Here is a 26,458-nt window from a genome sequence, read left to right as displayed (position 1 = left end):
GTTTGAGTTTGACTCAGATACTGTACCATGGGGACAGAATCACTGTTGGTTATTAGATTTCAACTTCCCATCCTCATATTTGGAAACATGAGGCTCTATTTGTAACAGATTTTGGCCCATTCCATTTTTTTCAACTATATGACTTAGTGATGAATGATACAAAACTCATTGCATCTTTGTGGGAAGAGATTTCAATACCATTACCTTGTAATAAAATAGCTTAAAAGAGTTATGAAAATACCAATCTATTAAATCCATGGCAACATCAGCCACAGCTTGGGGAAAAAAATCCAGAATGAGCAATAAATAATGAAGCCACCAAAAAATATGAACAGAATCTGGATGGTACAACCTGTGAGATGGCTGGTATTTTTAGTATTACCTGAAAACAATCCTCAGGGAAAGGCAAAGCTGGTTACAGAGGACAAAGGTTAGGCTTTATTCATTAGTACTTGATTTTTGGTACGCTATCATTGCAAGCAGTAAGGGGAAAGATTTACTAAGGTATTTAGGTACCTAAACACGCCTAGCAGCATTTATAGCAGCATCTAAGTAGGTTAGGTGCCTAATTCCCATTAACTCCATCAACATCTTTAAGCTGCTAAACATCTTTGCAAAGCTGCCCCCAGAGCCTGAGCTGACAGGTCTCTCCATTTGAACTGGTGGGGCTGTGCTCATGTGCCGCAGCTGAAGCTCAAGCTGATGCTCCTTGGAGCGGAGCGGTATGGACAACACACGAGGACCAGGAGCACCGAAGTGAACAAAGGCTCCTGAGCTGACTTAAAGTTTTGCTACCGACTTATGGTAGAGCCATACAAAAGTTACTCAGAGCAGTATTTGCAAAAAGGCCACTGAATTCTGGCACTTGGTTTGGAGTAAGCATTAATGTTTCTGACTCGGTGAGTTTCTTGAGGTGAGTGTTAAGAATCCCATCAGTTCCCAGAAAAGTCAAGATGTCACAGGCCAAGTCATAACAGCAGTTCCTGAACTTCAGGAGAGCCTTTCCCACTAGTCAGTCCTGCACAGCCTGGCCTGTTCCACAACCACAAACATTTTTCTCAAAGGGTTTTCCTTGCCTTAACTCAACGCCAGCAGACACTCTCCTGTGTGTCAGAAAGACTTAAAGAAATCAACCAAACCATTTGTTTCAGGTTCATAAAGCAGCCTGTCACGAGAAGCATTTAAGTAGATGGTGAACATTACGTGGGATAGATCAACCTGCTTTAAACACTTTGCTTGACTGAACCTGTCTCTCAATACTCCGGCTTGTCAGGTTTATCTTCCACAGCAAAACACACGGTGAAACCCAGCTCGCTCTGGCAGTGGGTGCCCAAGGTAACTCCAACTCCGCTTTGAGGAACTGATGAGGCCACCCAACAGATAGCGCCCACGAAGCAAATATATTCTGAAGTAAATCAGATGATAGTTAAAAGGATAAGTTACAGGAATTCCTCTATTTTATGGTATTTCTTATTTTAGTGTAAGTAATTTCTTATTCCTTAATTTACAGTAGATGCTAAAACCTCCAACTGGTTTCTAGGTAGGATACACCATTAGCTTCTGTTCCTTAAACTACAACCATGGGGAGCGTAAGTAAAGTAGGTGAGGCTCCATAGAGACTGCACAGGAACTGTAGCAAGCCTGATTTGCATCCTTTAAAAGTCGGGTTTTCATAATTCTGAAAAATTTTGCCAGAGCAGGAAAAGTGGGATTTGTTCTCTCTGTCCTTGGCCGACCATTGGGCTTTTGCCCCATTACACGCCTATAACAGCTCTACAAAGTAAGGACGAGCTGATTCAGTAACATGCATAGCCCAGGTAGACAAAGAAGTGATTTGTACTGTTTAATTACATAAGAAGTAAGTACTTTCTATCACTGAAATCTGTACTCTGAAGTACACAAAAGATTTCCACCACCACTAGTGGTTTTAAGTACAAAGAGGAACGGTAGTCTGCATCAGTTATGGTTTTACAGGGGATGGTATTAAACAGGGGGCTTTCTAAACAAAGGCCGGGTAGGATCATCCTTGGAGAATAACCCTACTTGAGAATTACAGTGAAATTCTCTGTACGGAGTCTGGCACCACTGCAAACCCATGTGAGTCCTTAAGGCTCCAAATGAAATCGGTGTCAGAACAGACTTAGTGCCTAAGGTTGTGTCCAAGGTGGTCCTTGCTTTGCATTAAATATCTTTGTGCAAATAGCAACTGTTGTTCCCCCCCCACCCCGACTGATCATAAAAATCTAAAGGCTTTATGTATTTGCTTACGTAATAGCTGTATCTTTTCTATAGACTTTACTGTAGAAAACTACAGCGCAGCCATCATACGGCAGCGTGGCGGTGCACCTGCCAGCACATACGCCTGACCACTATGTGAATATTTAAATGGTGTTTATGGAATGGCCAGCTCACATAGGTATGTGTGCTTATGTGTATCTGGCGGGGTTGATGAAAGGATCACCTAATTTATTGAGACACTGAGTAGTGTTACAAGGAAGTTATTTAGCACCTGCAAAGCTGAGTATCTAATATGCCTGTGTAGGTATTTGTGTTAAGCTATTTGCTTTGATGGGAGAATGTGCCATTTTAAATTTACTGGAATATTTGCAGTATTTGAAGGGCAGTGCAGCACAAGTATTCAGGTAAAGATTAACACCATTGTGTACCAGAACAGTATTTTTCACAATGTCACCTTTAGATGGAAAATAAATTGAGGTACAGGAATCATTTATGGCCCTTATAAAGTGGCAGTTTCATTATTTTAAAGGATATAACATGCACTTTCATTACTTTTCCACTTACATTTTTTTATTCTGGAATAAAAATGAAAAGTTGTTGTTTACAGTGTTGCATATTTTGACAACTGCTCTTTACAAATTCTTTTTAAGTTATCCTAGAACCATTTTCTCAATATACACAGTTCAGCTTAATCAAAATAATTTCACCAACTATTTCACAGAAAGGAAGAGACAAGGGGAGATAGAGAGAAATAACCTAGGAAACAAGTATGCCAGCGTACAAAAATAGATTAGAACATTTGGAGATTGTAGGTATGAAAATGTAGTCTCAATAACGGAGAATTTGAACTAGCAGATTATCTGAAGAGGTAATGCTTACCGGAGAAGAAGCCAGATAGATGCAGAGATCTATTTCTAACACCTTTAATTTCTAGACAAATTTATAAGAGAGAGGGAGAAACAGTCTCCAAGTTTCTGAAATGTTCTCATCTGTGGGTGGAGACAGTAAGCAGAGCAGGCAGATCGCCAAGATTTTGTCTCGATTTCTCCCCCTCTCGTGCACAGCAGGCTGTGCATTGCATGCTCAGAGCCAGAGATCATTACCAGCTCCCCAGGAAGGGCAAGCAGTACGTGCATAGCTGTCCTCCTCCAGCTGATCTAACAGAAGGACAGCTTTAAATTGCTGTTAGGTCTCTATAAAGTCTCTGCTCATGAAGCCTGCCTGATCCATAGCCTCTGTCCCTAAATAGCTTCTCCTATTTGAAACACCCAGCTAGTTGTCACAAAGCCACAAGCAGAATAAATCAAGACTGTGAGGGTCAAGTGGAGATTCAAACCTCACTTGAAGAGAATTGGAAAAATGGAATCTATATGCAATCTGGACAGCATGGAAGTATGAACAGAAAGCGCCCGTCATAAAGCATCCAAACAACTACTAAGGCTACAGCAAATACCATAAGGAATTCAGAACGTTATAGATCCTCTATGGGTCATGAGTCTGTGCCATTTTCAGGAAAAAGGATTTAAATAAAAATGCTTCTACGGTGTCCAACCCTGAAACTCAAGCACATGCTCTGTCCCGTCAAGACCGTGTTCTCTGGGAACACAAAGGAGTCTGTGAAGCACGTAGGAGCCACTGGAGCAAAATATGGCTAAAACATTTATGTGTTACTGCTCTGAGAAGTTTTCTTAGAAATATAAGTTACTGTGGGTCTGCTGAGCAAGCTCTTCTTCCTAATCCACACCACCTGTGTAGATTCATGGATAATTTGGTTCTGACCTAGTTAAAAGTACAAAACAATTTTTCCTATTTGCTTATTCAAAATATCCTGACATCTACTTCCAGCAAAGCCTGCAAAAAACTTTTTTGTGCGCTGCACTTTGTTCCTCCAGGAAGAACATTTAGTGATGTGCCCTACAGCTCACAGGCCAAATGCAGTAGATTGCTGCACTGCCGTTCAAAGAAGAGACTTGACCTGGGCTTTAAAAAAAGGTATATTATTTTTGATTCGAAGGTTCAACAGCTACAGTGTGCCTGACTTGGCACAGCTCTGTAATGCTGAGGACAGAGAGTGTGGCATAGGCACCAGAGCTCCAAATAAGTCTGGTCTTTATATCCATTCCTCAGAGTACAAGGATTTTTAAATCCAATGCCACACCTGCTGAAAACAGACCTTAAAAAAACGTGATTGCACAGCCTCATTCCTTTGTATCGGCCAACAGAGGTGAGCTGGCGTACAGCAGCATGCCTGAACCTTTCCAGGGAGGTTCTGAATTCCTTAAGTCTGCTGCTCAGAAAAAAACACATTGCAGCCTCTGCCTTCCTCACACTGTTACAATCCTGTTCTGCTTCTTGGACTGAAGGTCAGAGATAGGGTTTTCCTTTGGCGTATTCATCAGTGCTTCTGCAAAGTTTCAGCTCTTTCTTTCATTCATTAGTCAACACCGACCATATATGTTATACACATATACACACACATATATAAAGATCCTCCAGAAAAACGTAGCATAGAATCATATATTTCACAAAGCTGACATCATACATTGTGCTGTGAATAATGAGATTTAAAATATCCTGTGCTATTGAGGTACAGTGAAACCTGTTCATTAGCTTGCACTAGCACCTCCCGTCATTTTCTTTATCCTCTTAAATCGTCGCCAGTGTGTACAAAATGATTTTGTTCTACTTAAAGACCAACTTTGAGGAGGTGACTGATTTCTGCTGATCCTGGAGGTGGTTTCACAGGTTTCATTGTACTTGAAACTTCACAGCTTCCACTGAAGTATTTGATGCATGTATGTATCGGTTTAGCAGAGTACAAAAGTAGAATAATTTTCATTCTTGCCTCATATTGTTGACAGAGTATGGTGTCCTCTACCAAAACTGTTTCTTTTTGCTCGACAACTTATCAAAGACTGTTTTCTAAAACTTAACCACCAACCTTAATAAAGTATTATTTTTAAATGTCATCAGGGCTCCAATACTTGTTGCTAAATTTCTATTAGCAAAACTTATTTGCAAATTTCTTCCATAAAAATAATTTTTTTCAGTAGTTAAAGAAAAGGCATCTACATTACACTCGCTAGCATTGGTTAAAAAAAGGAAAAAGCTCACCTTGCATCTTTCAGTCAACCATGACCTGGAATTTGCCATGTGAAATTACAAGCAATGGTCCCATCTTAACTCAAGCTGGTCAAAGCTGTGAAAATTTCACTTCAGGTCAGGGGAGTTATGCCAATAGAGAAGTCATGAAAAGACTGGATTGGGCCCTAAGATAAGACTGATCCCTGCACACCAAACCAGGACAGATTAAGGACTGAAGGGAGACTTCTGCAGCGCCTGCATCTTCTGTAGCACCCATCAATAAACCCACCTAAAAAATGGCAGAACTTCCTCTGACTTGAAGGGGAGAATTGTCATCAGGTACTATTATATTAGACTAGAAAGTACGTAGATCAAAAAGGGAGCGTCTCCTCACTTATGTGCAGAAACTAGACAAACTACTTTCTGTCAAAGACGTCCTCAGCTCTTGGACCTGGGAAGCTCTCTTATTCCATCGTCATCATCCTCAGAGCAAAGCAAGCTTAGTGCACTTGTTACGGGATGGATCCATGATGTTGTCTGCGTCACATGGCTAAAAAGAAACAAGAAGGAAAAAAAACAGGTTTACCAATCTCAAAACAAGAAAGACCAGATGGAGTCTGGAGTTGTAATGATCATTACAACTCCTTCAAATACAGAATTCTCTTTTTCTTGCTAACTATGAGATTTTTACAAACAAAATGTGGAGTCTTCTGGGTGCTAGAACCTGGACTGAAGGTCTCATTTCCCAATACGTTAGAGAGAATGCTTTTGTAAGAGACTCCTGATACAGACTGGTGACATTTCCTGTTAATTGAGCTGTAGACAATTAACCCAGCAACAGGGTACAGCCCAGACTAGCAAAGTCTTACAAAACTCCAACAAGCTAGTAAGGTATTAACATTGCCATCATACCAGTTAAAGCCTGAGGCATAGTGGACAAGAGGAAGTTGACCAAATGTGGAATCACGTCATAGAAATATGCTCAGTTTGTTAGAACATGAACTAATATTCTAGCATCATTAAGTCATTCCTCTTCTCGCAGAAAAAGGTTGATGAATAAATCCAAAACCCAATGTTCTTTAGACGTCCTCTAGACCAAATTCTGGACATGCTTCCACAGCCTTTACACACGTAATAAAACGGAGTCAGTACTACTTTTTAAGGCTTAAACCCTACGTTTGACATGCAGTCTAAGCTGCTTTATAGTTTTTGGTAAGCTTCTATATGAATGGAAAGAACCTGATCAAGGCTTGGTAAGGACAGATAAGTGGAATAGGCTTACTGTTTGTGGGTGAGAATGCTGTACACCTTATGATTGGTAGTATGCATGCTAACCATACTGTGTGTGGGCAAGACACAGCCTCTTCTCCCTTCTGGAATAATGTGTTCTTGGTAAAGGAAATAGCTTCTTTTCACTTAAAAAAATCTTGCTAATAAATTCACAGTTTTTATAGTCAAGTCAGTGCAAAGATGAATTTTGTAATATAAGTTCATTACAAGAACTAGCTGAAAAATATTATACTTATAATATACGCCACAAAAGACAAACAGCTCTTCTCACAACTTCTAACATACAGTGTACCTAAAGCCCACGCCTATACTCACCTTTCAGGTGCACGGGTTTAATTAAATATGACATGCCATGATGGAACTACTCCAGATTTACTTTTTCAAGTGAAAACGGATTTTGTCTTTCTGTCTTCAAGAATGCTCTCTTGAATATCCGATTATGGATACTGATACGTTAAAGTAGGAATTTGAGTCAATGCTCCACTACACTGAGTTATGGGTATGGGGATCACTATTTCACTCAACATGATCGTGCTATGATCTTATCTTGTATTCACATCTTTCATTTGAGTATATTGAGCTCAGAATAAGTTGGATATGATGAGGACAACAACACTGTTCACCAAGAGGTGCGTACAATGCTAACGTAAATCACACCTTGAGCTGCATTAGTAGATTAACCTATCTCTGAACTGGTAATCCGTGAATTTAGCCACTACTTCAATTGAAGCAACGCCTGAGTAAGAACCAAGCAAGAAAAACAAAATGTGGAAGATAAAGGCCATATCCTTAGTTCTTACCCTTAAAAAAAACCAAACCCAAACACAAACCCAAAAGCTCCAGTTATGTGTAAAAACAATTCATAAGTGTTTTTTTGGTCAGAGCAGCGCTGGATGGACTCCATTCCTTCATGAGTATATTACAAAAATGTGCATCACCTTACTGGAGCTGTAGAGATCAGTTTCACAGAAGTTAAAACAGAAGTGTAACTGAATAACATGTAGCTACAGAAAATAACAACGCAGCAGATACTAACCATTCTCAAGTACAGTAATCATTTCATTCTAAGAAAGTGAATGTACCATTTTTACTAGGAATGAGAGCAGCTTTCCAAAAGTTTCCAATGTTTACCTTTAGCAAGTCAGAAGATAGCCAACATGAAGACTATTAGAGAGTCCTGTTACAATGTTTTATGAGAGATTTGTGAATAAAATCTGTCTAATCAAGAACATTGATTCCATTATTCCACAACACAGGGAAACATATGTATTTATATTTATAGTATGAATATATTTATATTTGTAAATATACCTAGGAAAACATCTTTGCTGTATTTTTTTTCAACATTTTCTATAATGTCAGGAAATGCCATGGTTTTTTTTTTTTTTCAATTAAAAAATTTAGTCAATATGGCTTAATACTGAAGATAGCACTCTAAATTAAAGTCCCAGCATGTGATTTCATTTATCTGCATAACGACGCAGAACTCCTTCCAATACCTGCAGAATCATGGGAGCTGAATGAACTAGATTCCACCCATTCCAGCTCTGCCAATGCAAGATTTATTGCCTGCAGTACTATTTTAAGTGTTTATATTGCCTGCTTTTATCAAGCCATTTCTCAGCAATCCATTACTGAATTTAAATAAGAATAAAATTAATTTTAAATTTTATTCTTTCCCATTTGACTTCCCCAAGTAGCGTGCCTTGACCTGCTGTGTACCTACATCCTCAGCTCTTATCTTCTCATGAGCATGCAGTATCAATCCTGTGAAATGGGAGAAACTGCACAGGAGTAGAAGAGTTATGTGGAAAAGCATTCACGGGTCTTTGATGTAACCAACTAAAAAATTCTTTGTTAAGTGTTTACTCTTCAGAAGATTTTCCTCCTACATACTTTAGGACCAGGAGGCAAATGATAGCATGCCCAACTTTCTGCTAACCACTGTAAGAACTTGATTTTGTTCTCATACAAATTAAATGCAGAAATTCTGCAGATCTTTAATAGTGCAGAATTGTGGCACTGAAATCAGGATTACAATTTTCTATATTCAATGGCATAACATTGTTCAATCACTGGTAAGAAAAGGAGAGAACTAGTTTTTATCCATTGTCAAAATGTATGGGGCCAAATTTTGCTCTAATGTCAATCTGCTGTAAATGCTTCTGATTTGAACTCAGTTCTCTTAAACTTGCACTAGACTTTATCCCATGAACGCTTCTACTAGGACGGTTTGTATTAAAACCTTTACCAAAATCCTTACTAGGAGAAGAACTCTTATAAATAAAGTCCAGATACCATGTCTCACATTGTAGACAGACACACACAATACGCACAGATTATTTAGGTACAGAATAAATGTATAACACCCCCTCCTCCCCGCTATTTATTTTTAGCTCTCCAAAAGTGCTGTGGCTAAAGAGCTTTGACATAATCAGTCCGAAGAGATAATCCCAGATTTACTGGTTTGCAGAACATTCTTGTATTAGAAATACATTCTCTCTGATTTGTGTGTTAGGGACAGCAATAAAAGTGAGAGGGAATTAAAATCTACCTCTAGGTTTTACTTAATTGATGAAACTGTTTTGAATATTAAAGGAATATTTGGAAAGCCAGCATTACAAATTCTAAATTTAAAACGTTTTCTATTTGAAATGTTCCTGTTCGAAAGATTAATTTCACATTTTCAGAGCAATTAACAATATTTAAAGATTTTTAGGTTTTCAGACAAGTCATTGCTGTCAGAGGGTAGCCAAATTTATTGTTAGAAAACAGAAACATTTGATCTGGAAATATGTCAGTAGCTTATTCTGTCTTTTTAACATTAGTAAATTGCAGGACAAATTTCAGAGCTTGGAAAAACAAAACATGAGAACACAGGGATTTTTTTGGCAGAGAAATGGTAGAGAATTATTTAAAATACCATTATAATTATGGTCCTTATGGCTCTTACTTCTTCGCATGGAAAATGATTTCTTTTAAAATGAGAACTTCAGACAATCTTCTCTTTTAAGAAAAGAATAATTAAAGGAAAATTTCAAAGAAAAACTAATGGAAAAAATGTCTGCCCTTTGTTAGATTTTGAGCATTATCAAGACATGCTTTTCACCTTAAACTGTATTCTCCAACTAGGGCCAAGCTCTGGAGCCTAACAGGGAATCATGAAGAGTCTTACAGACAACGCAACTGCTGCAGGTCACTGTGCAGGATGCTGAGCTACAAAGCAGTCATGCAGTATTCTTGGAATTTTATTTTTTTTTTTTCCCCTTTTGACATAGGACGACATTCATAACACCTGGCTGAATTTTTCCAGTGCACCAGGGTTATTTAGCTTTAAAAGGAACAATCTTGTGCAAGACCCATGTGTTTGAGATCTGTTCAGGAGACAAGATGCAGCTTTAAACAACTGATCAGTCGAACTCTCATAATGAATAGGGACCATTACTCATTAGGGACCAAATAGGATTTAGCTGTATCTGAACTTGGAATCTGACTTGTATCTGGTTTCATATGAATCCTGTGCTTCCCTACCAAATTGAGCAGCACTGAAGATGAAAATGAAAGCAGAACTCTGCTCATATGAAATAACACAAACCCCAAGGCAGCTATTTTCTTCCCTAAATGAACACACCCCATAACCTAAATCCATTTAATACACAGTAGTAATTTTGCTAAACTTTTAATCTTTCTTGTCTTACTTTTTGATTTCCCAAACTTCACTAGCCCTTTAAAATGCAATAATGCTCGGCTAAAGAGTACTGATGCTTGATGGAGCTTTTACCGATCTGTGCACAACTGAAAATTTTTGCAAAGCCATTGTCGCAGTGTAGTACTGCTGATAACTGTAAGGCTGAGACGTAGGAAACTGCACGCTCTGAAAGCTTTACCCTTTAGTGCTTTCACTGTTGTTATTGAAATAATCATTTAAAAATGTAGCAAATAGCACTGCTAGATGTAGATGCAATGGGTTGGAAAGGCACATGCTCCATACTACCCAGAAATATATTCCATATTGTGCTTTTTCAGTTTTTAGGCTTACACGCATACCCCAGTGGGAATTTCTGAAGTTACTGTGAAAGGAGTATATGCCATCTGCTAGACGACTAGTAATATGGGAGACTGCGTTCCTTTGTAACACGCTAGTACGCAGGCCCCCATGCAGTGGTGGTTGGGAGGCTAACGAGGGCCAGAGCAACAGGAAAATAAAGAACAATGCCACTGAAGGAAGATCCTGAAACTTAATACTTCATCTAGAGGTTATATCATCTTCCCTGCTTGCTCTTGCACAGAATCCGTCTGTGTAGCTCTTTGCTGGACTACGCACAGCTTTGCAAGATTTGTTTCAATTACTGCCTTTGTCTTTTGCTGCTGGGCCTTTCTGTTTCTGCTCCCCTTGTGCCTGGAACAGCCTTTTGCTTTGCAAGGATCCTCTTTCCTCTTTAAAACCCAGTCCCAAATCTCACAGCTTTGAGAAGGTACCTGGCTCTTTCATCTCTATTTTACTCATACTTCTCTAACTTGCTAATGCAAGTCTCTTGGGCCATGATCAATGTTCCTTATGCACCTTCCGCAACATTGCATAATAAAATATACCATCAAAAATAGATTCTGCACAAAAATGGAGTAGTCCTAGCTTGCTCCAGGCACCTGGAAGACCTTCATGTCTTGGTAGGGTGAGACAGAACTACCCTTCCTCATGCCAGCAGGTGGCAATGGAGTATCTAAAGGAGTACCAGGGAGCTGCTACTCCTCAAGGCAGACCACTGGATCATGGTAATGGCAGACCTTTTAGTTTCAGCCCAGCTCCCTCCCATGATTGTGGAGTTTAGGTAAATACTATATAGCAAGATTTGGTACACAGGATGGTCAAAATGCTGGAAGCGTGCTAATTCTGTTGCCCTCAAATCTCTACCTGATAGTGTTTCTAAATCACTTCACAATCAGATTGAATATAATGTGTCAATTACTGGTGCTGCACCTGCCACATTTTGTGAATGCATTCCTTTTTTCTTTAGGATTGCATGATTTTCGGGAGCAGAACTATTTCTCAGCTTTCAAGAGCCAGGGCTTTTAACACTTTGCTGTTGTCCCTTATGAATTTAAACTTGTTATTATTTTTTTGTCTCTTCAATGCCAATGCATATCATGAAATAAGCTGCTTGCAGACCCAGTCACGGTATCTGTCATGTTTGGTATCCCCTTTGAAAATGCCAGTGGTTGGAAAGCAGATGCTGTAAGGGGATACCAAGTCACGCAATGGAAAACTCTTGCTATTTTGAAGAGCAAATGCTGGGAGGATCTGCAAGGAATAACTTATTCTAAACTGTAACTAAAGGATTTTAATCTAGTAGATAAGCAATTAGAACAAAATAAAACAACTGGGTGACGTTGATGCAAGTATAATCAATCAATCCTGAGAGCATCTAGGGAAGACAGTTTCCAGACATGGAACCTCCAGGCAGTTTGGGAAAGGTTTTTGTATTGTATTTATCAAAATCAGATTATTTGAAATTAAACATTCTTTTTCTTTCTCCTTTTTGTTATAACCGGTTTCAGACTGTACCCTCTTTCAAGACAACATTTCAAAAGGAACATACAACATCTAATAGTACCCCAGGAGTGCTGGGCAGGTCCTGGAAGATGGCAGGGACCTTAACTTCTACTGGCTGTAATAAGATCGAGAGCACCTGTCACCTCATGGAACCATGTCCTAAGGCAACATAAATGTTTCTTGTATTTCCCTCAGGGATCGCAGATTTTGCCTGAGTATTAATTAAAGATTGAGGGACATAAAGTGAAACCCCAGAAGACAGTCTCGCTACTTATTCCTTGATTAAACCGATTAAACACTTGCCTACTAAGAAAAAAATCTATGAGCAATTTCAGAAGGCAGTAATCACTAGGAAGAAGATTTATATAGCCAAATAATGTGCTATATCATTAAAAATTGTCAACAATAAACAAATGGCCCTATCTAAAATAAAAACAGTAGTAACAGAAGGATCTGAGCCAAGGCTGAATAAGCCCAAAGGTTTGAGTGACAGGATATGCAAACTTTTCACAGTTTTAAAGCACTACCTGAAATCCGTCTCACCCCAGTATTAGCCAACTGCTATTACTCTAAAAGCGCTGTTTTAATATATGCAGTTACTCATAATCCTGTGTCTCTAAGTGAACATAATAAAAATTCTGGTGCAGTTTATTTGCAAGTGCATCAGAGCACGCTCAAGGCTTATGTTTAAACTACATGCATACTAAAATGAAAGCTGGAGCGATGGCTTAGGCCCATGCTTCAGATGAAGTGCGTACTGAAAAACCCTTGCTGTGCATTTTTCTGCTTCTGACAGCTCTCCCCAAACCCAGGGAGATCTCAGGAGAACTGATGGTGTAGCACGGTGTACATAACATTCCACAAGTGCCAAATCCTGCCCTAACAAAGAAAAATTTAGTAGGAGTCTGAACTGTCATATTTCCAGTCCTACTCATGGAAGTAATTAGACAGGTGAGAATCAGACCTTTGGTCACATCAGTGTAAGAGTAAAATTACCCAGCAGAGGTAACAAAAATCAGCACGTTGATTTCAGTGGGATTTGTAGGTCTAGGGCAAAAAAATAATTTCAGCTTCATGTATTTTCTCACGGAAGAAATTTTAACAGCTGCCTTATATGATAGGCCAGTACCTGGACAGAGTGTGCCATAGCTGTGGAAGCTGAAAGAATGTTTCTCCATTTTGGTTCTTGATATTAAAAAAACAACCAAGCTCTCAGGAAAAAAAAAAGATTGCCCAACCAAAAGCAGCTTAAGGTCTTAACATTCTTGTATTACAAGCTCATGTCATAAAATCCAATGCCCAGTTTCCTAGTTTTACATCTGAGATTATTTTCCTTATAGTCATGCAAAACGATTTCAGTGAAAATCAGAGAAACTGAATTCCCTACAACCCAAGTATCTGGCAAGAAACCATTTCTAAACCTTAGAAATTACTTGGAATTTTCATCTTATCCTAGCTATCTGTAAGTCTTCATGAATTTTTAGTTACAAATGTCTTTCTTACACTAAATCATTGCTGTGTCTTTTAATAAGAAGTCTTTCTTCATTCAACAGTGACTGTGGACAAAGAACAACTAGGGTATACAATTTTCAGAAGAGGACTGTTACTTGTGGATATATTTATACCTAGTGAACAACTTGAGACACAGCAAAGAGTCATGTACTTCAGACGGCAGGCATTAACACTTTGTGAAAATAAAAGTTCTCTGAGATGTCTCAAGTTGGTTATCCAAAAATCAAAAAGAAAAATGTCAGGATTACCCAAATTCATATGGTTACATCTGAAAGCGTTTGAACTGATGTTGAGCTGATGGATGCAGAGAGCTTTGGATCGTTACACATTAAAAAGCAGTAATAACAGTTAGCACTTAGTGCTGAGCCAGTTTTATTTAAATATTTGCAACTTCCTGTGACCATGTAACTATTCTTTCCTCTGTTTTCAGATACCAGGACTGGAGGATGACAGGTAAGAGGAAACATTTTCAAAAGCAACCTCTATTTTTGAGTGACATGTAAAATAGGAAAGGTCCAATTTTAAGAGATGCAAAGTAATTGCATCTTTCTTTGAACTCAATGAAAATAGAGGGCACTCCATGCCTCAGAGTACCCATTCCTACTCATAAAACATCAAAGTTACTAAGATTGGGACACCTACAATGATGATTTTGATAACTGATAATTTTGGTGTAACTAAATTCACTGAAACTTGAGTGGAATATACAGAAGTTTACTTCTGGATCAGCTATGCTATAATTTGAACGTTACTGAACCTGATTTCTTCTAGGAAGGGCCAGTCCAACCACTACTTAGATAACCTGCAGATAACCAGTATGTTGTAATATACCAGGATATACTGGCATGGGACAGCCTCAGTATGTTGGGGTTTGGGTCCCTCCTGAGAAGCAGAGTACACTTATCAAAGGAACAGCTTTGTTTTTTCAATCTAGCATGCAGTAAGTAAAATCAACTGTGATTTATCTTCCTTTTATGATGCTACCTTTAGCTCTAGTGCTATAAAACATCAATGTTTATACTACAGAAGTTCTTCATCTATCACACATGCTTTGCTATTCTTAGTTCAGTCATAAAATCATAAACGGTTTCTGTGAATGCCCAGCTCTCAGTAAAATTAATGATGGCTCTTTCCCAAGCAAAACCAAACAAAATAGAATATTATAAAATATATAAGAAGGATGTGTTGGCTTTCAAAGTGGAAGCCTGATCTGTTAGGTATGATTTCAAAAGCTACCAGAACATGTCATGTGTGGTTTTTATTAATTTGTATTTTACAAGTATTGACTTTAGGCTCCTACTTAACATGAACCAAATTCTATACCTTCCAATTAAGGCACCTTCATGCCTACTTTGTCACACTGAAGCATCCAAAGCTTCCATGTAAAACTTCTGATTTTTAGATAAACTGCTGAAAAATAACCCTAAATCAACTATTACTGTTTCCCCTTTGTTATAAGATAGAAAACATCACAGGCCCTAACATATCTAAGGAAAAGATCTCCAAAGTTTAAAATATTTGGGAACTTTCACTTGTCTTTCAGGAAAATTTAATTTAAGATAAATGTTCTTGAGGAAAATAACAGTTAATATGGAATAGTTGGAACCTAGTCCTACTAAAATGCTAGAAAAACAGTGTTTACAGGGGCAAAATTCACAGCTGGTCCTTACAAACTGTATACATATGCAAGGAGTGGGTGGGAGTGGGAGGGAGAATAGCAAGGCCCTACCTAATTTTAGGTGCCAGTCTCATGATACAGAGCTGCCATATGTTAAAGGTGAACGTAGTGGGAGGATGGAAGAGATTAACTATAGTGGGTTTTCTGGGAAAAAAAATTAGTGTCCCAGCTATAGTTTTTTTATACTGTTCCTGTGTGATTCTTAAGCACCAGTGTATAACCATTAATTAATTAGCATATATGGTACTTCATTGTGAGAGCAGTTATGCATAGACTCTTTCTCCTACTTAAAAACCAAACCCAGAAATTACTAATTCACAAAATCTGTTCAATGACAGAATACACTTGCTGTTTGCACTGCTGCAAATTAATGAATATTGAACTTTTTTACCTTATTATGTGGGGTCTCTTCAATACACTGGCCCTCCAAGTTCAAGACAGACAAGGGAAAAAGTGGAGAGGATCCAGTGGAGGGTCACCAAGATGATTAGAGGGCTGGAGAACTTGGCACATAAAGAAATGTTGAAGGAATTGGGTTTGTTCAGCCTAGAGAAGAGAAAGCTTGGGGGGTGGAGGGTGGGTCTCTAATCAAAGTCTTCCAATACCTAAAAGGTAGTTATGAAGAAAATGGAGGCACTTTTCCCACAAAGATGTATTGCTTTTTGTCTGTTGCCATGGGCACAAGTTGCTTCAGGGGAAAATCTGTCCAGACTAAGTAAATATTCTTCACTGTGAGAACAACTAAACATTGGAATAGGGTGCCCAGAGAGGTGGTGGAATCTCCCTCACTGGAAAGATTCAAGACTTGGTTTGACAGGGCTCTGGATAACTTACTCGTCAACAGATGGTTAAATGAGATGACCTCCAGACATCCCTTCCAATCTAGACTTTTCTATGATTTTATTTTATGATTTTGGAACTGCAACGGACTGCTGAAAACCCCATTAGGGCACATTCAGTTGTCACTTTGAGCAAATGAGGTCAGCATCTCAATTCTTCTTAACCAAACTGGCTGATATAAACAGTGATAGAAATACCAGACGTAAATTGGTGAGGAAACAGGCACCAGTAACGTGTTTCTATTACACATTAATTGATGGGGCATGAAGCTGGTGCTATGTACGTATGACTGATTATATTGTTACACGCAAAATAAAGTAGTGCTTGCCCTCTCCATTGCTTTAAAGTACACCAGGTTACCTTCAAACATACCTGGGGCCAAATTCAACCTTTAGTCTCCAGCAGGAGGGAAGCACGGTTATACCAGCAATGAAGCTCATCCCTACCTTTTAGTCTACTGGTGTAATTTTTGTCTTTCTGATAACTGTTAAATTATATCATATTAGTAGGACACTTGAACTTGCTTTTTTTCCAATGCATACCGAGATGTAACTCAGAGAGGCTTACGTTACTGTTTGCTATTTCATGGTAAACCTATACACATGACCTTAATGCCTAGCACAGAATCGTGTGAGTTTATGACACACCAGCGGTCTAAAAGGTAGTTTTCTCACACTTGCCAGCACTTTGTGACTGATCTTAGCAACCTGGTTGATTGAAAATAATTTACTGAGAAACTGAAATGATTTCCTGAATAAAAGAGGTGATTTCAAAAATTGTCTTAAGGTGAGGATTCATGGACAAGACACAGGTTTCTCTGGTAGGTGTAGAGAGCTGCTCAGCCCCTTAGGAATATAGCCATGTAAATGTTTTATTCATGTCAGTTATTCACATAAGTGGGTTTCACTTTAGTGTGTAACACAAGCCAGCTGGTTTGCTTCTTTTAAACTCTGATTTCTCATGCACTTCATATTGCTACACCCCCTTCAGAGATATTTATGGAAATTTCACAGCAAGCTGTCTCAAGCTTATGCGCTATTAAGATTCCATTCTGGGGTGTTTACTGCATTAGATTTATAACATATAGATTTATGGACTCAGCTACTTGATGGCCCAATAAAGCATGTTGGAACTGAAGGCAACTACTAATTAAAATAATATTTGATTGTCCTTAGCATATTGTAAAACTGCTGTGGATTTAAACAGAGCCATTGCAGCTTCTATATAGCCTCACAGCCTAACTACGCAATAGGAAAACTTACAATTCACATACAAGATCAGTTTAACTGTGGCTACACTTCGGGAATTATAACATTTATAATATTTTCTAGCTGTTTGTACACATGGAAGTGGGCTAGCGTTTAAATACTCTTAAGCCCCTCATGGCTTCGGCTGTTCTAAACACCAATGAACGAAAGGATTGAAGTTCACAGCCAAAGAGAAGAAGAAGGTTACAGTACTAGTACCAGGGCGGTAAAGTATCAACTATTCTGCTAATCCCCTTTTAAACAATTAGATTAAATCCTACTGAAAAGGATCAGCTGATATGATGCACCTCAAGCTAAGTTCCTCCTAGAAAAGGATATTTTCAATGTTGGGTAGAATTTTCATCTTGAAATCTCTACCATCCAGTGTTAGAAACAAGGGACTTAAGCAACCCCTGCTCCTTGCTCTAAATAGTTAACTTTCTCAGACTGACTTCATACACATTACAAAGTGTAGTAAGAGGTATGAATTTTCAAGCATGCAAAAAGCCTGGCTTACGCTCTGCAAAGGCATTTGGAGACAGTGATGAAAGCAAAATAAGGAAATAGTTAAAATTAATATTAATTACGATGACGTCTTATTGCAATGCTCAGTTAATTCCACTCTAATGAACTGCATTAAGAGCTCTTAACACCACTTCAGCGTGGTGGCTCCATTCAGAAGAATGTAAGTTTTTAGACAGTGATCATGAAGGGTGATTTCATACCCTTCTCCGCAATTAAAATGGATAGATTTTCCTCACCCGCCACGTAAAGACTGGTATGCAGAACTTTACAGGACAGATTACAGAAGGCAACAACGATGGAAAAACTGGGGCACTACCACTTGTAATGCTAGGAGTGCATTAAGAAGAGGGAAGAACATTCATGAGTCATTAACAATCAAAGATGAGATATGCAAAAATTCCTGAAAAAGCTTTTTCATGTGAACTACTCAATTCAAATCTGTAGTTTCAGCAAGTAGGGATAACATGCAAAACATCTGATGCTTTCTGCAAATTAGGCTTCCACCACCTAGACTAGCTGAGATCCTGCTGTTGCTAATATACATCTTACTGTCACATCTGCAATAGTTCGGCATCCAAGCGCGGAACTTAAAAGAAATTTCTTGCGTGTTCAGCAAATCTAGCTTTCTGCTGAGTCATCAAGAGAAGTACTTGTACGAGAAGCACAGTAACAAAACCAGAAAAGAAAAAAAGCAGGAAAATTTTTCAAGAATGTGAGATTTCTTCTGTTCTGCTGCTAAATTTTATTTGCTATTATTGCTAGATAATACTATCTCCAGGCTCAGTTTCCAATTACACAGGGATAAACCTAGAGTACTGCAAGTGTTCTGCCCAGAACAGAATCCAGCATCCACCTTAACTTTCCAGCTGTCCTATAATGGATCCCTCTATCAACAGATGGAGAACAAGGGAACAGTGCTCTTTTTTAATAGTTGCTCTTGTATTTATTTCCATTGCTATGAAATTGGCTTTTAATTCACTTTCATTTCCTAAGTTATTTTTCTACAATTTTTTTTTGGTATAAATCCCATGTAGTAACCTACATCTGTCTGAAAATAAAAGCTGCCCTTTGATTAGAGCTGGAATGCAGTATCATATACGGTGTGTTTGGAAACCTCTGCAGAAAAAACCCCATGTCTGCTTTAATACATCTAGCTCGAGGCACCATGGGGTGAGTCAAGGACAACAGAGCTGTATGTTTGAAAAAAAGAAAAAAAAAGAGTCCCTGCTTTTCTTGGCTAGCTAATACATAAACTTCAATGTTATTTATGTGACTTTTTATAAGAGTTTGGGATAAAAGTAATTTTACCTCACTGCAAAGATTTATTTGCTGCCCTTCCTGTCTTTTAGGAGACTGTGGAAGTCCACCTGCAAAATAGTGTCTTCATGGCATTATAAGAATTAACCAATATGCAAATTTCAGCAGCTAGAATAACTAGCTATTAATTAAACAATGATTAATGATATATATGGAATGGAGATGAATTATATTTTTCAGCAGTTGTTTCAATCTTTTAGAGGAATAATAAAAAAACCTATTATATATAATAATTTTCACTATATTCTGGAAAAAACAACAGCATACTGTCCAATTAACTTCCTGAAGTTTCTGGGACATACAGCACGAGCTACTTCTTTTTCATGCATTTTTCCTCCAGAATCAGAGAATACAAATGAAAAAAAATCTTTCCTATGGTACACAACAAAATCCTATAGCTTTTATCAAGCAAGTCTTTGTAAAAAAGATTTCAATTCTCAACCTGCAAGACAGCAGGAGAATATAAACCATATTTTGGATTTAGTTAAAAAAAATTAAAAAAAAAAAATAATTTTTTTGTAAATAATGAATTTGCACTGCATTTTTTCTTCTAGTCTTTCAGAAAAATGATCACTTAGGAAATCTTAGAGTTAAGGAAAGGCAAAAAGCAAATAACAAGGGCCCAAGATTAGTGCTTTGTTTTGTAGTGGTTTTTTTTTTACCCAGATGATTACATCTTCGAATGATTACTGCTTTTAAAGCATTTGTAGAAGTTTTCTTTATGCTTTAGACACTGTGTTACTGCAACATCTTATCAATGGCACCTTTCCTCTAGTCTCTGGAGAGTTTTGAAAAATTAATTTGTTTGCAATATCTTCTAAAAAAATCACAGGTAACTCCTGACATAGACATATTTTTCTGTAATTTTTTTTGTGGGGGTGCACAATAACTGCTCATTCTTGCAATGTCTGTCCTGAACACCGGTCAGTAAAATTCACTACTAGTTAATATGAGTATTTCTAATAACCCAGCTATGAAGAGTATGGCTTTATCTTTAGCAACCACTTGCAAATGTAGAAAGCAAACCCTATGGAAACTGTAGGCATAATTTCATAGGGTAAAAATCAAGAACAAAAAATAGTATATATGCAGAATATGAGAGAAGGCTTTTCCATCTGGTGCAGCTTCAGTGGCATTATCAATGGAATAAAAGTTGCTTAACCTGCAGCCAGTGATACTGTGAAATGTCAATATTCTGTGATACTCAAGTTAGTAAGTCTCCATTTAGCATCTAAGTGTAAAGTCTAGGGTATAATGACTTTTCTTCTAAATGAATGGTATGGCAGTTGGAAATCTCTTGATTATTTTGTAAATACAACTAAATGCTTTCAGTCCTGTTCCTTACCCCCTTGCGGCAACAGAACAACTTACTCCCATGCAAGGGAGCTGGATATGACATCAACCCGCCCCCACCAAACATCAGTAACTTTAGATTTAGGTGAAACCAGAGCATTACCTTCTAAAAATCTAAAAGAATTCTAAGAATTCTTCCACTTTCCCAAAATATAAGGGCATTTTTAAAAATAGATATTTATACTTATAAACTATTTAGGGGATGAGATTTTTTTTTTCTTATCTCCTGGGTCCATTATTGGGTCAAACACATAACTGGGGAAGTTTTCAACATTGTAGCCTAGGGTTTTCAAAGACACCTGAAGGACTGAGAGACACAGTTCTCACTGGATTTCAGTTGGATTTGTGACTAAGCCCTCTGGACAGTGAAGTTACAAAACCCAGAAAAGAACAAGTGATAGTGGTAATAAAGATGTATACAAAGCATGTAATAAAGATGTATATACAACAGCTTTTGTTATTTTACTCATTTTCCCATTAATTCTAGGTTTAAAAATGTGTTTAGTCTGATGTGCTTCTATTTCAACTCTAACCCATTTTCCCTCTTGCTGTAGGGCAGGACCGACTCCCTGTCGTGGTTTAACCCCAGCCAGCAACTAAGCACCACGCAGCCGCTCACTCACTTCCCCCCACCCAGTGGAACGGGGGAGAAAATCGGGAAAAGACGTGAAACTCGTGGGTTGAGATTAGAATGGTTTAATAGAACAGAAAAGAAGAAACTAACATTCTTCTCACACCTAGCTCAAAAACATAGCACTATACCAGCTACTAGGAAGACAATTAACTCTATCCCAGCTGAAACCAGGACACCCCAGAACTACTCACTTGATAAAATATTTGATTCCATCGGCTGTATAAGCTTCTTCCCATCCATAAGGCAGACCTAAGATGAAATAAAGAAATAAGATGTCTCTCAAAGCTTAAGTGACAGAAAGAACAGTTTTGAAATGGTGTAAGTTAGAATGCTGTCATTTCAAACCATGTCATAAAAAGATTATAAATGAATTCTTACTATTTTTGTAACAGATAATAATATAAACAATACAATTTAATAAGTATTTGCTGTGCTAGAAAGCTATAAACCATTTGATGATACTTTTATTACTAGCATTTCTTTTGTAGAAGCTAAGAGTCTGGTCAAATTAGAGTGTAGCAGTTAACTCTTTTTGAACTTTTTACTGTAATTTACACCTATATGAAGTGACCACAAAACCCCTATGCCTGTGGTCTGCTGAGGTCTGTTTTTACAGCTATTACATACAGAAGCTAGTAACTATATGAGGTAGAAGTCTGGGCAGAATGAAATACTCTGCTGTTTGGTTTATCACCAACTTTTGTGTTTATATATAATTCTTTGGGAATTTACACACAAACTCCAAGACACTTAGAGACAGATTCAGAGAAAATATGTACAGATATTTCTATGTAGACTTATCTATGTCTACATATCCTGACAAACGTTAATTTACTAAATGCATTGCTTAATTTTGTGATTTACAGTAATGTTTCCAGGAGTTAAAGTATTTAATACTGAAAAGTTTAGCATAAATTAAAATGAATAATTCTGAAAGGGTGCCATTTTTACATGCACTAAGAAATTGTGCTCTCTTTTCCTCTTTTGTAACTATCAGTCACGCCAATCTTAAAAACTCCATCTTGGACTTTGTTCTTAGTTTGAAAGTCCTGTCCATGAGAATGGTGAGTAATACTTTTAGTAGGGTGCTATATTATATCACTTCAAATTTTCATAGGAAACCTTTAACTTTTTTATTACTGTTTGTTCAAAACCAAATGTTTGTTGAATTTGAAAGGTGCCGGAGAAAGAAGCATCCGTCAAAGTGCAAAAATGCTCCTGATGTATGCTTTTGAGATACTGTATTCTAATGCATACAAAGGAAAGTGCAAGGTCCTGAAAAACTTCTCTTTTTTGGAGACTAGAAATATATATAAAATTAAAATATGCACGCAAATTGTATTGCAAGTGCTTTAGCTTGAAAATCATCTCGAAATGTTAGTGTCTTAGGAGTTAAACTATTTTTGTTCAAGTCACAGTATATCTCAAAGACCAGCTCATTAGAACCATCTGTGAGCCTGCTTTAGATTTAAAACTTTTATTTGGAAAATGTGCTGGACTGCACGCACCATATGATCTTTGAAAGCTGCTTCATACCAAGGCATGCCCTAAGTGCACACATATTTTTTTGGAATTTCTTTCTTAAAAGGCTCATTTTCTTTTCTTCCATCATCACACCTTTGTCTCTAGTGTGGTCCTTACTTGTTAAAAACCTGGAAAGGATAACTTCAGTTCTCAAAGATGAAGAGAGTTCATTACAGCTACTGAATCATGACTTGGCACAGTAAAGCAGGTACAAACCATCTGAGAAGTAATTATACCTGTAGGCACCAAGTGAAGAGCAACAAGTAAGTCTACCAAAACTCCAGAATTCAGGAACTTGAAAATTGGTAATTGTAGAACAGCACCATTGCTGTTTAGTACAGCTTGAAAAGCAAAAAGCACACTGGACTAATTTTTTTCCTTTCACTTTTACCCCGTGTTAGTCACTTATCTCAGGCTTCTTCCATTTTCAATTTAGCATAGATCTATACAGTCTGTTCCTCAAAACATGCCACCTACTACCTTTGAGAGAGAATAATCCACAGCTACTTCCCTTTAAATACAAGGTAGTTGCTGTGTAATGGTTTTCAGGCTGTGACTCCTATGAAGGAAGGAAGAAAAGAATGTTTTAAGTTATAAATATGCTAGACATGATCCCTAGTTCTTCCTTCCTCTCCCATAAAAGATGGGACCTTTATTCAACATGGCTATTTTCTAGTGATTTAAATGGCAATAGGATTCATCCTTCAATTGCTTCCATCTGCCCTGGCCTTTCCTCACTCCTGCATGCAACGTGCATATACAAAATAAATGACAACGGATTTGCTGTTATGAATAAAACGCTCAGCATCTGCTCTGTGCTCACATGGATCCCCTACATCACCTGTTTCATTCACCAGTGATAATTACACTTTTTCCACTAGTAATTTGACTGAAATTATTTCTTTTCTTTTTTCCTTCTAAATGAAGAACAGCACATAGGTAGCAATGATAACTGATGCTCTGTATTCTTTTATTAACCATGAAAGACTACCCTTTTCAAAAACACCGAATACATTTGTCACCTATAAATGAGACTCTGGAGATTATCTCCACAGCTTTATTTGCCTTGACTTTATATGCATTGGATTGTATATCCTATCCACTCTTCATATGCTTCAAAGTTCCACCTGCATCTGTAGGGTTTTTAATGCCTTTATTTTCTACATCTTTACTCTTTCTCCGCTCATTTTTCACTGCTGTTCCCTCTATTCTTTTCCTTCACAGTTAGATTTGTACTTATATTTCTTGGTATTTCCCATGGTAGCCGGGAGGCTCTCATGTTTTGCATCGTATTTCCCTAGACATCATCTTCGCTTCCTTCAAGCTCACTTTCTCCATGAATCATTCATAATTTGAACTACTTCCTAGTGCTCTATTTTTTCACACAATCCAGGGTCAGATTTGTTGCCTTCCCTAGGCCTTGCTCTGAAAGACTGCTAAGCTCTCACCTGGAGTAAATGGGAGGTAAAGGAGCTCAAACATTCAGAAATATAGTCTGAGAGATACAGGATTTAGCCTATATAAACTTGGGCAGTATTAGGTTTCCTACATATTTATAATTTCTTCTGTGAATTGCTACAGTCTTTGATGAAACTTCATAAATAATATATCTTGGCTGCAGTTGCCTGCATACATCATCTTAAAAAAATTACAGATTTACAGTATTTAAAAATAATTTCTTTTCAGCAGAAAATACGGGGCTTCTTGCTATTCAAATATTTGTGATTATTTATCTTTTGCAAGGTAAAGAAAAGGTAAAACTGCAAAAGTAATTACGCATGCAAAAGAAATGGAGACAGTCAAAAGCCCAAATAGAATAAACAGTCTCCTGAGAGAGTGCATGTTAGCCAAAATACATAACCTACAATTATTTTGTTCCGAGTATATGCATTTAATTAGGGTTAATGCAAAAGAGATTTCTATAATTCTATGCGAAAAAGAAAAACAACGAACCACTTGCTGCTGTATGTATACCAGTAGCGTTGCAGCTGGTCACAGAGCAGCAAGGCAGTGTCCCTGGTGACTGCTTGCCTCCTCAGCTGCGAGATGCCTGCTGTGATAACCACTACTGTAAAGTTAACATTACATAAAGCAGAAAGGAATTAAAACCCTAGGGCAAACAGAATTTTCCTGATACTTGATAAAGTGTGCATCTCATTGATCTTTATCACCTCCTTGGATTAACAGGACAAAGAAAATGCACCAGCATCGATACTTGGTTGGTTGCAGTAAGTAGAAAGATAAGCATCAGCCCAAATTATAAACTTGTATGAAGCGACAGACATTGAGGATTTTGCCTACTATTTCCAAGATGGAATGCATATACTCTCCCTCAATAAAAGCGGCACATAGCATGATCAATCAAAGTATGTCCCTAAGGGAAGAAGGGGGAAAATACAGATATTAGGAAAAAGCCCCATTTTACTGGGCAGTTATCAAACCTAGAAACCCTGCAGTAATGTAGTTGGGTGTTTTTTTTCCAATAAGTTAGTTAAAAAATATTAAAGCGAAAGAAATGTGGAGATCAGCAGATGAAACTAATAAAAGCAGATACCATAGCATGAATATTCAGTTGACTCAAAACTGACAGTTATTTCCCTAATGCCCAAATACTGCAGTCCAAATACATTTTATTTTTCTTATTTTCTGACAAAATTGCTCAAAGGAAATGAGAGATTTAGAGACTGTAGTAAGAATTATTAAAAAATTTACTGTTCACTAGGATTCGATCTAGATCTGGCTGAAGTGGGACTATTTAGATGCTTCAACATAAGTATGTCCTTAAGTGCCTTATTTTGGCCTTAAGGCCAGACTTTAAAACTCTGCTTCCATTATAAACAGTCATACAAACATTACTGATGAATTTGGAAACACTGCTTAGGGATAGCTGCCTACCAGAGGTGGTAATCTCACCCTAAAAACTCTTTTGTGAAGCATAAGCTTATTTCCAGCAGCGTTCACAGCTTTGTCATCCACCATAAAAAGGATGTCTGGCTACAATGCGTTTCCTGTTAGGGCTAAACAATCTCATGGCTGTATCATTAAACCACCTCATCTGGAATTAATATAAAGTATCAAGCTTAAGGGATGTAATATCAGCTGGAATTCAAAAGCCACATAGTACAAGTATTCAGTATCACACTGAACACATTCTTTGACCAACAACAGAAATAAGGATGTCTTTTTTACATATCCTTCTACCTAGCTTGACTTTTTCAGTTATACATATTTTTTTAAGTAAGAAAGGATGAGCTAGCTCAGAACTACGCTTTATTTACCTCCTTATAATTTATTTATATTTAATATTAGATTCTCAAAAATGATGAAGTTTTTTTAAGAAATAGGAATTACCTTCTAAAAGTATTTCTGGTTTACAAGATTTGCTAAAGAACATGATAAACAGTTTTCTCTGTCACTTGGTAAGTGAGGTTTTGAATTCTGATCTCTTTTCAATATCCACCAATTCAGCTCTTACCAACACTTACACCTTCTTCATGTGGCCTCAATAATAATGCAAAATTGGTGAGTTAAGAACCCAAATGCCTTTGGCTCTTCTCTTTGAGCTATCTAGGCAATGTAAAGAGGACGGAAAGCTGCAGATCCGAGTTGCTGGTTCTCAGTTATCTGGTCTTGGACTCCTGAGTGCTACTGGAATACGGGAATAT

At 37.7% G+C, this 26,458-nt stretch overlaps 1 protein-coding gene across 13 annotated transcripts in view; it reads right to left on the bottom strand.

Moving 5' to 3' along the window:
• Positions 1–2,786: 2,786 nt before the first annotated feature.
• STXBP4 (syntaxin binding protein 4) overlaps positions 2,787–26,458 on the bottom strand; it is a 76,218-nt gene continuing 52,546 nt past the window's right edge. For 12 of the 13 annotated variants that reach the window (XM_069799208.1, XM_069799206.1, XM_069799211.1 and 9 more), the window contains 2 exons: positions 21,461–21,518; positions 2,787–5,872 (listed from right to left, as the gene is read on the bottom strand). In XM_069799208.1, coding sequence (XP_069655309.1) covers positions 5,761–5,872; positions 21,461–21,518 — 170 coding nt within the window. In that variant the 3' untranslated portion in view covers positions 2,787–5,760. Of the gene's footprint in view, positions 5,873–21,460; positions 21,519–22,793; positions 22,922–26,458 lie in introns of those variants that run through there. The other variant, XM_069799218.1, reaches the window with a different exon arrangement.

This window comes from Haliaeetus albicilla, chromosome 12 (assembly GCF_947461875.1).
Source record: "Haliaeetus albicilla chromosome 12, bHalAlb1.1, whole genome shotgun sequence".
NCBI classification, from domain to species: Eukaryota; Metazoa; Chordata; class Aves; order Accipitriformes; family Accipitridae; genus Haliaeetus; species Haliaeetus albicilla.
Note: the sequence above shows the minus strand (reverse complement) of the source record. Positions and strands in the feature narration are given on the sequence as shown.